The 15,525-nt window shown below is 45.2% G+C and overlaps 1 protein-coding gene across 1 annotated transcript in view; it reads left to right on the forward strand.

The window, feature by feature from the left end:
- Nucleotides 1-15,525, forward strand: part of TTBK1 (tau tubulin kinase 1) — a 405,906-nt gene that overhangs the window by 193,842 nt on the left and 196,539 nt on the right. Inside the window, exons 5-6 of the mRNA XM_078647282.1 lie at nucleotides 1,890-2,030; nucleotides 3,629-3,733. Coding sequence (XP_078503408.1) covers nucleotides 1,890-2,030; nucleotides 3,629-3,733 — 246 coding nt within the window. The remainder of the gene's footprint in view (nucleotides 1-1,889; nucleotides 2,031-3,628; nucleotides 3,734-15,525) is intronic.

Genomic DNA, 15,525 nt, shown 5'->3' on the forward strand with positions numbered 1-15,525 from the left:
AGGGATGATTCTTGTGGTACGCTGCATATGATGTCCTTGACTTTGGAGATAACGGAAGGCAGCTGAATGCTCTGTGTGCGTCCTGTAAGGAAGAAAGGTGGCGTTTTGCTGTATGCGGATGTTGTAAAGTCTGTTGATAAGGGTGTGGTGGGATACCATGTTGAATGCAGCAGAGAGGTCGAAGAGGATCAGGGCCACAGTCTCTCCGCGGTCGAAGAGGGATCTGATGTCGTCTGTAGCAGTGATGAGCGCTGTCTCGGTGCTGTGGTTGGCACGGAATCCTGAATGGGAGGCGTCAAGGAGGTGGTTTGTTTTAGGTGTTCTGTTAGCTCTTGGTTGATGGCCTTCTCGAATATCTTGGCTGGGTAGGGTAGCAAGGGGATCGGTCGATAGATTTTGAGTTCATTGGGGTCAGCAGAGGGTTTCTCTAGGAGGGCTCTGACTTCTGCATGATTTAATTTTTCCGGGAAGGCTACTGTGGAGATGGAGGTGTTGATGATGCTGGTTAGTGCTGTGCTTACTGGGTTGATTCCGAGGTAGAAAAGATGGTGGGGGCAGAAGTTAATGGGTGCCCTGGAGTGGATGGGTGACATGATGGCTTTGGTGGTCTAGGTGGTGAGCGGAGTCCAAGTGGTGAACATTCGACTGCTGTACCCTGGTTGGTTGAGAGCAATGGGTTGGGGATCAATGTTGTTGTAGATGGTGGCACTCTTGCTGTGTAAGAAGTCTGAGAGGGTGTCACAGAGTGCTTTGGAGGGGTGGGTGGTGTTCTCAGTGGCTGCTGGGTTGGGGCATTCCTTGACTATTTTGAAGAGTTCTTTTGTGTGGTTTCCGGCGGTACTGATGCAGGCTGTGATGGCTGATCTCTTGACTTCCTTGATGCGCAGGTGGTAGTTGCTGACGGCTGCTTTGTGAGCGGCTCTGTTTAAGCAGTTTCTTGTGGAGCACCATCATGGGTGATGGAGTTGTAGTCGTTGGGGTTGTTGACGGGTAAATTAAGGTCGCCGTGTAGTACATAGTGGTACGAGTCGATGGCCAGGGGGGCAGTGAGGTTGAAGATGGCATTGCAGAAGGCCGGTCGGGGTCCCGGGGGTCTGTATACGGGGGTGCCTCTGATCATGGTCTTGGTGTCGGTTTGTAGTTGGAAGTTGAGCTGTTCCATGAGAGGTGTGGGGTTGTTGTAGGTGGAGATGCACCTTGTTTGTTCTACGGTCTTGGTGTATCATCTTGTAGCCTTTGGGTGTTTTAGTGACGATGTCTGAGTTTGAGGAGGTGTTGAGCCATGTTTCGGTGATGAAGACAATGTCAGGGGAGAGGGTGGCGATGGTGTCTCAGATTTCTGTAGCGTTTTTGCAGGACGATCAGGCATTGAGCAGGATGCATTGAAGCGGTTCCGAGGTTGTTGGTTGTCTTCTGGGCGGGAGCAGCGTGGGCTCCAGCGTGGGCTAGTAGCCCTGTGTTGCAGGAGAAGTGGCAATGGTGGCAGGGGAAGGGTCCTTAGGTTGTTTGGGGGGAGGAAATTCAGCAGCTGTTACGGTGTCTGGGGGATTTATGAAGATTGAAAACGTCAAATTCAATGTACTGATTTGCGATACCATAATATGTATTTTTCCTTTCCCCCACTATTTTCAAAGGTTTTTTTCTTTTTTTTTAACAATACTTTATAGACAAACATTGGCAAATCCAATAGCTAAGCAGTGACTGACACTGTCACGGTCCTTGTCACAGCCCGGTCTATCATACCCTGGGCTCTGCACCGCTGCTGGGCCTAAAGTCTCTGACCTCCCTCTGTACCACCTCTGTATCCCAATGTACAGTGCTGCAGTGTGTCATGTATAAATGTATACGCTGAATCATGCCCGCCTCACCGTGATGCCTGACTATTGCAGGGCCGGAACCTGGCAGACCTGCGACGGAGCCAACCACGGGGTACGTTCGCTATGAGCACAACTCTTCGCCTGGGCAAGCAGATCTTGGAGTCCATCGAAGCCATCCATTCAGTGGGCTTCCTGCACCGCGACATAAAACCGGTACGTATGGCCCACTATGCACCGTGACATAAAACCGGTATGTATGGCCCACTAGACACTGTGACATAAAACTGGTATGTATGGCGCACTATGCAACGTGATATAAAACCTTTACGTATGGCCCACTATGCACTGCAACATAAATCCAAATACGTATGGCCCATTTTGCACCACAGCATAAAACCGGTGCGTATGGCCCACTATGCACCGCGACATAAAACTGGTATCCATGGCCCACTATGCAACGCGATATAAAACCAGTACCTATGGCCCACTATGCACCGTGACATAAAACTGGTATGTATGGCCCACTATGCAACGCGATATAAAACTAGTACCTATGGCCCACTATGCACTGTGACATAAAACTGGTATGTATGGCCCACTATGCAACGCGATATAAAACCGGTACCTATGGCCCACTATGCACTGCGACATAAAACTGGTATGCATGGCCCACTATGCAACGCGATATAAAACCAGTACCAATGGCCCACTATGCACCGTGACATAAAACTGGTATGCATGGCCCACTATGCAACGCGATATAAAACCAGTACCTATGGCCCACTATGCACCGTGACATAAAACTGGTATGTATGGCCCACTATGCAACGCGATATAAAACTAGTACCTATGGCCCACTATGCACTGTGACATAAAACTGGTATGTATGGCCCACTATGCAACGCGATATAAAACCGGTACCTATGGCCCACTATGCACTGCGACATAAAACTGGTATGCATGGCCCACTATGCAACGCGATATAAAACCAGTACCAATGGCCCACTATGCACCGTGACATAAAACTGGTATGCATGGCCCACTATGCAACGCGATATAAAACCGGTACCTATGGCCCACTATGCACTGCGACAAAAAACTGGTATGCATGGCCCACTATGCAACGCGATATAAAACCAGTACCTATGGCCCACTATGCACCGTGACATAAAACTGGTATGTATGGCCCACTATGCACCGTGACATAAAACCGGCACGTATGGCCCACTACATAGGCACAATGTTTTGTATGTAGTTTACTAGTGTGTGTACCTGCACCAGGATTTTAAACTGGTACGTATGGCCCATTGCTAGTTTACAAGTGTGTGTAACTGGACTGTGACATCATGCCAGTAGTACACCAGCTCTTCTGCTGTTTGTTGTGAAACTGCCCATCTCCTGCACATTCAGTGGCTGTCCCTGATCCATGGTGTTCACACACCACTGCCACAGCTGCCCTCTGCGGCTCAGAGTGGACTCCAGGGGTACACTTCCCTCTGGCCTACTCTGAATGCCACAGTCATGCTGCCCCTTCCACCCACAGAGTAAAGAACAGTTACCCTCGCACTCCTCTTGCAGAACTAGTGCAAGGCCCTACCATCCTGCCCCTCACCGCCACCCACTATCCGCCCTATGCCCCTCTCCGCCACCCACTAGCTGCCCCTCTCCGCCACCCATTAACTGCCCCTCGCCCCTCTCCGCCACCCACTAGCTTCCCCTCACCGCCACCCACTAATTGCCCATCTCCTCCACCTACTAACTGCCCCTCGCCGCCACTCACTAACATTGTTGTGTCTGTTTCTTTTGTCTAGAGCAATTTTGCCATGGGGCGGCTGCCTTCCACCTACCGGAAGTGCTACATGCTGGACTTCGGGCTGGCCCGGCAGTACACCAACACCAACGGGGAGGTCAGGCCGGTGAGTACCGGGGGGCTCCTGGGGGGAGACGAGAGGACCTTGTGCAGGTTGCAGCCACGTCTGAAGTTAACCTTTTTCAAATCTTGTGTATGAAAGTGTGTGTCCTGAATGGAGGCTGTGTACACGTGCTGCGCATGGGCGCCGTGTGACCGTACCACCGGTGCAGTACGGGGGCCAGTCTGTCGTTGTCAGTATATTGCCATATATCCATCCCTAAGCGTCATGTAAACATATGCCTGTTGGAGTTAAACGACGTTTAGAACACAATGTTTATATCAGATGATGTTTCTGTATGTAGACCACAAGGCGCCTTGATGCCCTTTGGGCTTAGTAGCGCTATATAAATCTACTTTCATTCATTCATTCATTCATTTAAGACACAATGTTAGAACATACAATCTGTGGACGGAGGACATGCGGATGAGGTACTAACATGGGCACATCATACACAGGTGTCGTGGAACGGTGTGGCAATGGACCAGGAGGGGTATATTGTGGGGTAGCAACGGGATATTAGCGGTGCTTGTTTTTACAGGCTTCAAGGCACTTTAATAATAATGAAATGATGGACAGGATACCTGTTACCATGGTAATGTCTTTCAAGGGCTTTAAAAACAGATTTGGGGACCTTATGTTAAATGGGGGTGGGCGTAGCCCCAATCTTGCACACTGCAATGTGTTCCCACCTTCTGACTGGCCTTAGCATCATTAGTTCCTCGACGTGGCCAGCCACCAGCTTCTACCAGCAATCTTGTGTTTTTCATGGTCAGACATTTACGAATCTGTACTTTGAAAATTGCAGTCCATTAAGGAATTCTTGAATAGAGGCGTACTCGCATGTGTACATTGAATTGTGTATTGCTCCTTTAAAGCCACTGGCCCCGATTCACAAAAGCAATCTGAGACAAAAGTCTAACTTTACAACTTTTGGTATCCACAGAGGTCATTCATGAGTCATATCTTTACGTCTGCAGTCGGGCTGTACTGTCCACACCCGGGCCATACTCTCCAGCTCAGGCCATACTCTCCGGCTTGGGCCGTACTCTCCGCAACCGGTCTGTACACTCCGGCTATGGCCGGATGAAGTGTAATCAATGGGCAAGAATGGGCAATGGGAAAACTAATTTTCATGACCTCCTCCGCCATTTATCACATGTTCCTAATGTTCCTTTATGTAAAAATTGCATTCCGGCCCATTGATTACACTTCATCTGGCCCGAACCAGAGAGTACGGCCCGAGACAGAGAGTACGGCCCGGGTGTGGAGAGTACTGCTCAAGCCGGAGCTTCTGGCCCAACTGCGGATGTAAAGATATGACTCGTAAATTACCTCTGTAAATAATGAAGTCGTAAAGATTGACTTTTGTCTCAGATTGCCTTTGTGAATGGGCTCAGTGTGTTTTGATGGAAGGTACCAAACAGGCCGCATCCTCTGGCAGCCTCTAGGCAGTTAACCTCCACTCTGCTGGAAGGCAGTACCCACCGGTCCATCCACATTTGTACGAATAATGTACCGGCTACAGTACATTTCAAGGGTATTGAAAGTCATAAGTTCTGAGGAGAGATGGACGTACATGGCCAAAGGCTGCATTTGATTCATTTGCTGCATCTTTGTATGTGTAGGAAGGATACTTTATTCCTTATAATACATGGTCATTTTACAATTTTCTTCACCCAGCCCAGCTTTGAAACCTAGGGTTCTTGCTCCCTCATGTTAACAGTTCCTACGGCACAAAGTTACGTCAATGTACCCATAATTAAAGCTGCACCTTTACTCTAAGGCTTTTGGCATACGTTTTTATTCGATTTAAAGTTGGCATGAAGAGGGAGACCGGTAGTTACGGTGGACTTTGTACGCAATTCGGATTTCTTTTTTTAAATGACTATATTTCAGTCTCCTAATTTTTACTTGTAGAGTCCATATTCAAAATTTACTGCCTCTTGTCAATTGAATTTTTTGTCAGCGCTCATACGTCACGCTTCAGCAGTACTCGGCGGCCATTTTAGAAGCAGCAGACAAGCAGCGGCAGTCATCTTAATGCATTTCAAGTCTGCGAAACCTTCACAGGATCTACCACGAAGTGTTTGTCATTGCGCTATCCTCACATGGTGATGCGCACAACTTACAGCAGCAAAGAATTTTTTTTTCTCGTGGGTTTAGTCAGCGCTCATACGTCAGGCTTCAGCAGTCCTCAGCGGCCGTTTTAGAAGTTAGCAGGCGAGCAGCGGTGGCCATTTTAGTGCATTTCAAATTATGCCATAACTTAACATGTTCTAACAGCAAATGGTCTGCCTTTGCGCTATCCTCATATGGTGATGGGCACACCTTCCAGCAACAGAACGTTTTTTTTATCTTGTGCTTGAAGTCAAGAACGCACAAGTAGTGTGTTACGGAATAGAGCTCTTCATCTCGCTCTTGTGTAGTGAACTACAAGTACTTTGCCTCTTTCAACATGTGTGCGCAAACATTCTCTTCGACAAACCCTGTTCCTTTTCTTCCGATGCCAGGGGAGCCTGCCAAGAAATGGGCGGACTGGAAATGGTATTTCTTGAACTATTTATCTGCCATTGAGGAGGAGGGCAATGAGGAGTTCAGCAGTCAAAGGAAGAAGAAAATCTTGTTGCATAATCTGGGTCCGGAAGGGTTAAGAGTATACAGTGAGATGGTAATAAAACCAGAAGTGCAGATGGTAGATATGTCTTCCAACATTCTTTGGAGGATCTTGAGAGTCTTACCAACCTGTTATATGTGCAGCCATAGACAGGTACAATTTTTTTTAGAGGAAGCAAAGCAAAACTGAAAGTGTGGAGGACTACGTGGTAGCACTTAAGATATTGGCGATTCATTGCAAGTTCGGGTACCTTCAAGATGAGTTTATTCGTGATCAAATTATAATGCACACAGTTAATACTAATGTACAAAAAAAGTTGTGGGTATGTGGGGATGCCTTTCTTTATTATTAACTGTACAATTAATTAAAATCATTACAGTAAAAGTGCTTAACATATTGCGGCTAAAACAAATAGTTAAAAACTGTTGTTTGTAACAAAAATGTAAAACATAATTTGATGAAAGAATTTGCCTCCCCTCCCCAATTCCACCAAAGTCAATCTTCCACAGGGTTTATGTTTATGGAGGTGTGGCTTTGGTGGCAGTCCAGAATCCTATGTTGATCTATGGGTAGGGGGATGCACCACTCAATGAAATTATAGCCATTGTGAAAAAAGCATAAATGTCTAAGAGGTTTGCTGCAGCAGCTAAAAAAGAAAATGATCATAACCCTACTGTATGCAAGGTGTCAGACAAGAGTGTTGGGGCAATAAAAATGCTCCTATAGCGGAGACTAAGAGCAATAAGAAGTGTACGAGGAACTATTCTGCATCTAGTAAAAATGGCCGGAATTGCCCTGCTTTTTGTTCAAAGTGTACGTATTGCGGTGTTGTTGGACACCTGGCCAGAGTGTGCAGAAGGAGGTCAGGTAAGACCTCTGTTAAGTGTGTTTTGTATGGCACTGATTCTGATGAGGAGAAGAGTGCATGAAGGATGACTGTGTCCTGTGCATTGAAGGAAACGTATTAGGAATTGACAATTGTGCAAAGAAAAAGCCTTCCTGCCTGGTAAACATTGGTGGGGTATACATAATGATGGTAGCAGACTCAGGTTCGCCTTACACCATAAGTCAAAGGAATGTGGGGGAAGATGAATTTGCAGGAATCATAGGCATTCACCTAAACCCCACCGACCTGCATCCTGTTACATTTACTGGAGAAAGAATTCCTTTTGTTTTATTTTTTTTTTTTAACCAGGAAAAAGCATAAGTCACTTTGCAAAGATTACAGAAAATAACACAATATAAATAGATCATACAGGAGGTGAAACAGACTGATACAAGCTGAACGATTAATAAAGCATAAATTAAACAGAATAAAAAAAACCCAAATACATCACTAGGTGCTTAAAACATAAATTTTAAGTACATAAATTTCAAATCAACCAATACCACTGGGAATAATGCCCGCTTTCCAATTGGCAATTGGACGCCAGAGAGCTTCTCCGCGTGCCCTAGCCTTTACTCCTCTTGTTTCAAATATAGCGGTTTCAAATCTATAAACCGCTAGAAAACGCGCTAGCCACATCTGAAAACTAGGTGGGTCTGCTTCTTTCCAGCGTGCAGATAGAATTAGTCTTAATACTGCTGTACCTATAAAGATTAAATTTTCTTCAGATTTAGCTAAATTTAAAGAATGATCATGCCCTAGTAAAAACAAAGTTTCTGATTCAAGGGCTAGATGTAGGTAAATAATATTTACCGACTCTTAAATACCGAATTTTACCGATTCGGTATTTAAGAGTCGGTAAATATGAAGGGGGGAGATGTAGGACAATCCAGATGTTTTTTTACCGAATCGGTAAAAATCGGTATTTACCGTTTCGGTAAATACCGACCGGTAATGCCCATTCATTCCTATGGGCTTTGAAGCCCATAGGAATGAATGGGCATTACCGGTCGGTATTTACCGTTTCGGTAAATACCGACCGGTAATGCCCATTCATTCCTATGGGCTTTGAAGCCCATAGGAATGAATGGGCATTACCGGTCGGTATTTACCGAATCGGTAAATACCGAATTTCACAAGGGTGCAGGGGGTGTCACTTTGACACCCTCTAGCACCCCCAAAACAGGCTTGGGTGCCATGTGGCAGGCATACCTGCCCTAAGGGCAGGTCTGCCTGTCATATGGCACAGGTGTGCATGCACACATGTGCATGCACACCGGAATCGGCATTTTACCATCAAATTGAATTTGATGGTAAAATACCGATTCTGTCAGGCTTGTGGAACTCAGAAGAGTCCCACCTACATATCAAAATTACCGAATCGATAAAAATACCGATTCGGTAATTTACCGATTCTGCCCCCTACATCTCAAAATCCATTTACCGGTCGGTAACTGCCGAAATCGGCCGTTACCGACCGGTAAAAGCCTACCTACATCTGGCCCCTAATATTTTATGACTAAATATTTCTTCCCAAAAGGATAATAACATATTTTTGATCAACATCAATTCAGGACAATTATAAAACATGTGAGTGAGGGTTGCTGGTCCTTGCGTGCATCTAGGGCATAAATCATTCTCACGCATACCCCACGAAAATAGTTTAGCGGGAGTAAAATAAAGATCAAATACAGTTTTATACAGTTGCGCTTTAAGATTACTAGCCATAAGTAACTTCTGGTCCAATTCTAACACTCTATCGATATCTACATTAGAATTATTTAATTTTATAGCCCATTTATTTTCAGTTTTGTCAAGGTCATCTTTTTGCTTACTCAAGAGAATATTATACAAAGTTCCAATCCTGGTGTTTATTCTAGGTATTGCATCCAAAATTTCAATATTATCAAGAGAAATTAGGGACTCTTTAGCTTTCAGTGTAGCAAATACCTGTGCAAATTTTAAGAAGTCACCATTTGGTAAATTAAATTTAGCTTTCAAATCAAAAAAAGTAGTATCAAAACCATTTACTAGAAACTCACCAATTGTTCTGATTCCCAACTTGTCCCATTTCTTCGCAACCGAAGCAAAATCCTGAGCTTGAATAACATTAGAACGCCAGAGCGGCGTATATCGGTTGATCTTCCCAATATAAATATATTTGGCCACTTTATTCCAAATTCTTCGTGCACTAGTCATTACTTCTCCCTTGAAATCCTTATAATTTCTTGCCTCGGTCTTCCGGAGGAGTAAACCCTTAGCCTCCTGTCCTATGAGGAGCTCATATATTGAGGGTATTTCTTCAAAGCCTTCTGAGCTCTCTAAGCTATAGTCACTAATCATGGGAGTAAGCTGTTTTAAAAATGCTGCCCAATGATATAAAATTATATTGGGTACAGTAAGACCGCCTCTGTCCAACGGGAGTGATAAAAGTGCAAGTGATCTCCGAGTCTTCCCATTTTGCCAAATGAATTTCGATATAAGTGAATTGATCAATACTAACATTTCTTGTTCAATGGCTAGTGGGATGGCTCGGAATAAGTAGAGGCATCTAGGTAACGTGTTCATTTTTACATAATTGGTTCTTCCTATGATAGAAAGATGAAGGCTGTTAACCCTTTCAAAATCATTCTTAATTTTAGCCACTAACGGATCAAAATTGGCTTTTGGTAATAGTTTAATATTTGTGCACAGAGCAACACCCAAATAAGTGGCCTTTTTAGCTCTTCGTTGATCCAGACAGATGGTGTTATCAGTACACAGAATAATCGTTTTTCCTTTGTTGAGAGAATAGCCCAAACAGCGTCCGAATTCAGTAGTCACTTTCTCTATTTCACGAATAGCCTCAATCGGGTTAGATGTAGTGACCGCAATATCATCGGCATAGGCCAATACTTTAGTTTCGAAGTGATGACTAATAACAGGTTTGATAATGTTGCTTTATAATAATTTCAAAATAAGGGGGTTACTGGAGAAAGAATTCCTATGGTGGGTTTCAGACGTCTCAAGTTCGAGATTAAGGGCAGAAACACTGAAGGGAAATTATACGTAGCAGAAAGAGGACCTTCCATCCTTGGTTGTGCAGATTAAGGGGCGTTAGGAATCACACTCAATCCCAGTGGGTTAGACAAAGTACTTATGATGAGTAGCCCCGAGGAAGAGTTAAGAAAAGAATTTCCAGATGTTTTTTGCGGAACTTTTAGGAAACTATCCAAATTTAAACACAAAATAGTATTGAAAGAGGGAGGCTGGTACAGCTTGAATTAGACCGTCTTGAAAATGCCTATTGAAAGTGCCGAATGGTTGGCGCCCTTGGTAGTGGCACTCAAACAGAACGGCAAGGTGCGTTTGTGCATAGACCTGAGGGAGCTGAATAAGAATATTATTGTAGACACATTTCCCCTACCCAAGATAAATGAGATGTTGGCGCAAACTTCAGGTGTCAAGTGGTTCTCCATGTTAGATTTGACGGCAGCCTACCACCAAATATCCCTTCATTCATCATGCAGAAAGCTGACTTCATTCATTACGCCATTCGGATGCAACAGATTCAGACGTCTACCTTTTGGCCTAGGTTCTGCCGCCGCAGTGTTCCAGAAATTGATGCACAAACTGTTCAGGAACATAAGAGGTGTCTTGTACTTCCAGGACGATATACTCATTATGGGAAAAGACAAATCTGAACATGACCACAAATTGAAGGAAGTCTTAAAGATACTATCGACAAATGGCCTTACAGCAGAACTAAGCAAATGTCAATTTGGCCTCCGTTCGGTGTCATACTTAGGTCATGAAATTAGCGAGAATGGAATAACTCCCAAGCAAGACATCATTGATGCCATCAGGTCTGCCTAGGAACCGAGATCGAAAGATGATGTAAGATCTTTCCTAGGCCTACGCGAATTCTACGACAAGTTTCTGAAGAACTTTGCCACCAAGACTCCCAGTATGCCCCAGATTTTAAAGGAAAAGAATGCTTTCATATGGGACGCAGAAACTAAGAGTGACATCTGTGACACCATATCTCTATAGAGTTTTGATGTCAGCTCCGAGCATTTTAATGACAGATGCCAGTGAGAAAGGCCTGGGGGCTGTTCTTTCTCAATTGTCAGAAGAAGGGATAGAATCAACCATAGGATTTGTATCATGATCCCTTACTCCCTGCAAAGAAAAGTTTTCAGTGATCGAGAAAGAGATGTTGGCGTTCGTATGGGGCATGGAAAAGTTCAGATAGTATATATGGGGCACAAAATTTAGAAATAGGACTGATCACAAGCCTTTAGTGAAAGTCCTCACAACCAGTGGTAACATAAAGGCCAATCCCCGCATTGCCAAAATGACGCACAGATTACTGGATTTTGTCTTTGATCTGGAGTATCTGAAGGCAAAAAGAACAAAGTAGCAGATTACTTAAGCCGTTCTCCAGTAAGTGGGGCAGATGTCCCACACAATGAATGGGAAGACTACAGTGTAGCGTTTATGATAGATAAACAGTACGTTATAAGCGCTCAGGATTGGAAATCAGCTTATGACAAAGATCCCACACTGGAGTCACTCAAGCTCTTCGTGACGGAAAGATGGCCAGAAAAAAGGAGCTTCAAAGAGGAACATAAAAAATATTGGGAACTGCGAGAGGAACTATCTATTAGTGATGATGCGATCTTTATGATGAGGGAAGACAAGGTAATTCCTCTGGAAGCCCTGAGAACACGCATCTTTGACATAATGCATGAAGGACATCTTCATATTGTTAAATCAAAGAGGAGAGTGAAGTCTTCCTACTGGTGGCCCGGCATCGACAACAAGATCGAGAAAAATGTGAGAGCATGCATGCACTGTGCCAATCGTCATGCTGAGGCCGCCATTGGGGGAATACAGCAACCCAGAAAATCCCTGGGTGGAACTCTCAATCGACATCCTAGGTCCTGTTCTAGACTCATGGTGTGTGGCGAAATATGTCATCGTACTAATCGACAGATACTCAAAATGGCCAGAAGTGAAAGTTTGTGAGAAAACAGATACTTCTGGAATTATAGCATTCTTAACTAGCACATTTTTGCGTGAAGGTATTCCTAGGACCATAATGTGCGACAATGGCCCACAATTCACATCAGACAAATGGACGGCCTTCCTGAGGAGGAACGGAATTAAGGAAAAACACACCCCAGTGTACCATCCGGCGGGAAATGGATTAGCGGAACGTTTCAACCGTGTTATCATGGGTTCGATTCAAGCAACCATAAATGCTGGTAGGAATTGGGAAATGGAAAATGAGAAAACGGTATGGGCATAACGCTCACCCTGACCGGATACACTCCTTTTAACATTTAGCGTGGACGGAGCCCTTTACTAGAGATAATAACGTGTGGATGAACCTCAAAATACAGAGCAGGTGGTCCCCTTCCATAGTAAGAAGCAACCTTGAGAAAGCACAGAAAATATATAAAGAGTACTATGACAAGAAGCATGGGGTGAAAGACTTTTCCCTTAATGTGGGTGATTGGGTCGGAGTCAAGTTAGGCACTTTTTGCAAGAAAGGCAGCAGTAGGTTCAGTGAGCCTCTACAGATCAAGGAGCTTTATTCCCGCTCTGCTATGCTAAGTAATGGGAAAATATGGCCTCTGGCGAGAATGGCCAAATGCAACAAAGTTTTAGGGTGGAGGAAGGAAATTGGAACTACAAATGGAAATGATGGGTGGTTGTGGTCTGAGGTAGACGATCTAGGGTCCTCTGCTGGCAACAGGGAACCAGCATCTACCGAGGCACGGGGCAGTTCTAATGAGTCAGAGGGAACAGACAATTCCATTCACACATCCAGCACACCTCATCCTGAATCCAGTGTAGTTGACAATCTAGACACACTGAGCTCTTCTGCCCAAGACACTAATGAATGTCCTCTGCCTGCTCTCTTGCCTGCCTATCTCCCACCCCTCTCCTGGTCCTGGGCTCTCTCTCCCTCCTGTGTCCAACCCCCTCCTGGTCCCCTGCTCTCCCTCCTGCCTGCTCTTCCTCCTGCCTGCTCTCCCTCCTGCCTGCTCCCCCCCCTGCCTGCTCTCTATCCTGCCTGTCTTCACCCCCTCCTGTTCTCCTGCCCCCCTCCTCCTCTCTGTTTGAGCTGCAGTCCCTCCTGCAGCCTGTGTGCTTCTGCTGACTCTGCTGCTGTCCATTGATCACAGATACCCCTCCCCCGCCCCTCCTGACTCAGCCTGCACTGCAGTGGAATGTGTACTCCATGTGTGAGTAGATTAAGCGTGTCTGTGTGTTTGTGTGTATAGAGGTGCTGTGTTTCTAAACACACAATGGATAGGGACATTTTGTGTCTCTGTGATATGTTTGTGCATTAGCTGTATGTGTGTGTGTGTGTATGAGTGTATGTGTGTAGATGTGCTGTGTGTTTTTAAACACGCGGTGGATAGGGACATTGTTTCTGTGTGGCAATGTGTTTGTGCATTAGCTATGTGTGTGTGTAGATGTGCTGTGTGTTTCTAAACACGCGGTGGATAGGGACATTGTGTGGCGATGTGTGACAATGTGTTTGTGTACTAGCTGTGTGTGTGTGTGTATGAGTGTATGTGTTTAGATGTGCTGTGTGTTTCTAAACATGTGGTGGATAGGGACATTTTGTGTCCCTGTGTGGTGATGTGTTTGGGCATTAGCTGTGTGTGTGTGTGAATGTGTGTATGCGTATGTGTGTAGATGTGCTGTGTGTTTCTAAACCTGCAGTGGGTAGGGACTTTGTGTGTCTCTGTGTGACGATGTGTTTGTGTACTAGCTGAGTGTGTGTGTGTATGAGTGTATGTGTGTAGATGTGCTGTGTGTTTCTAAACACGCAGTGGGTAGGGACATTGTGTGTCTGTGTGGTGATGTGTTTGGGCATTAGCTGTGTGTGTGTGTGTATGTGTGTATGCGTATGTGTGTAGATGTGCTGTGTATTTCTAAACACGCAATGGATAGGGACATTGTGTGTCTCTGTGTGGCGATGTGTTTGGGCATTAGCTGTGTGTGTGTGTGTGTGTGTGTGTGTGTGTGTATGAGTGTATGTGTGTAGATATGCTGTGTGTTTCTAAACATGTGGTGGATAGGGACATTGTGTGTCTCTGTGTGGCGATGTGTTTGGGCATTAGCTGTGTGCGTGTGAATGAGTGTGTGTGTGTGTGTGTGTGAAGATGTGCTGTGTGTTTCTAAACACGCAGTGGATAGGGACATTGTGTGTCTTTGTGTGGCAATGTGTTTATGCATTAGCTGTGTGCGAATGTGTGTTTTTAAACACGCAGTGGATAGGGACATTGCGTGTCTCTGTGTGGCAATGTGTTTGGGCATTAGCTGTGTGTGTGTGTGTGTGCGTGAATGTGTGTGTGCGTGAATGTGCGTGTGTGTATAGATGTGCTGTGTGTTTCTAAACACGCAGTGGATAGGGACATTGTGTGTCTCTGTGTGGCGATGTGTTTGGGCATTTGCTGTGTGTGAATGTGTATGTGGTTGTGTGTGAAGATGTGCTGTGTGTTTCTAAACACACAATGGATAGGGAAATTTTGTACCTCTGTGTGGTGATGTGTTTGTGCATTAGCTGTGTGTGTGTGTGTGCGTGAATGTGTGTGTGTGTGTATAGATGTGCTGTGTTTTTCTAAACACGCAGTGGATAGGGACATTGTGTGTCTCTGTGTGGTAATGTGTTTGTGCATTAGCTGTGTGTGTGTGTGTGTGAGAATGTGTGTGTGTGTGTATGTAGATGTGCTGTGTGTTTTTAAACGCGCGGTGAATAGGGACATTGTGTGTCTCCGTGTGGAGATGTGTTTGTGCACTAGGTGTGTGTGTTTGTGTGTGTGTGTGTGTATAGACTTGTTATGCCTAATTTACAAAAAAGCACAAAGTACACCTTCTTACCTCCACTCCCGGCCTCGAATTGAGAAACTTGTGTGACTTTTTAGACATTGCTGTTCCCACTGTGCGGAATTGTTTGCTAAGTACAATCCCTCTTTGCAGAAACACGTTCCTATGTGGAATTCCACGTTTCCCCTTTTTCTCCAATAGAAAAAATGGTTTCCTGTGCATCACTCTTTCCCAAGACCCCCAACAAATGTGGGTGTGTTCTCTCTCCTTCCAACCTGGGATGGGGGCGTAACAAAGGCCCCCACAGCCCCCGCGGTGCGAGGGGGTAGGATTACCCATACTGGAGGGGCCCCTCTCAGCCCCTACTGGTATGAGTGTGAGGGGCCCCTTCAACATATCTTGCAGTGGGGCCGCCTCATGTTTTGTTACGCCACTGGGGTTTACCTCGCCCTTTGCAGGTACCAT

This window comes from Lissotriton helveticus, chromosome 6, assembly GCF_964261635.1.
Source record: "Lissotriton helveticus chromosome 6, aLisHel1.1, whole genome shotgun sequence".
Lineage (NCBI taxonomy): Eukaryota > Metazoa > Chordata > Amphibia > Caudata > Salamandridae > Lissotriton > Lissotriton helveticus.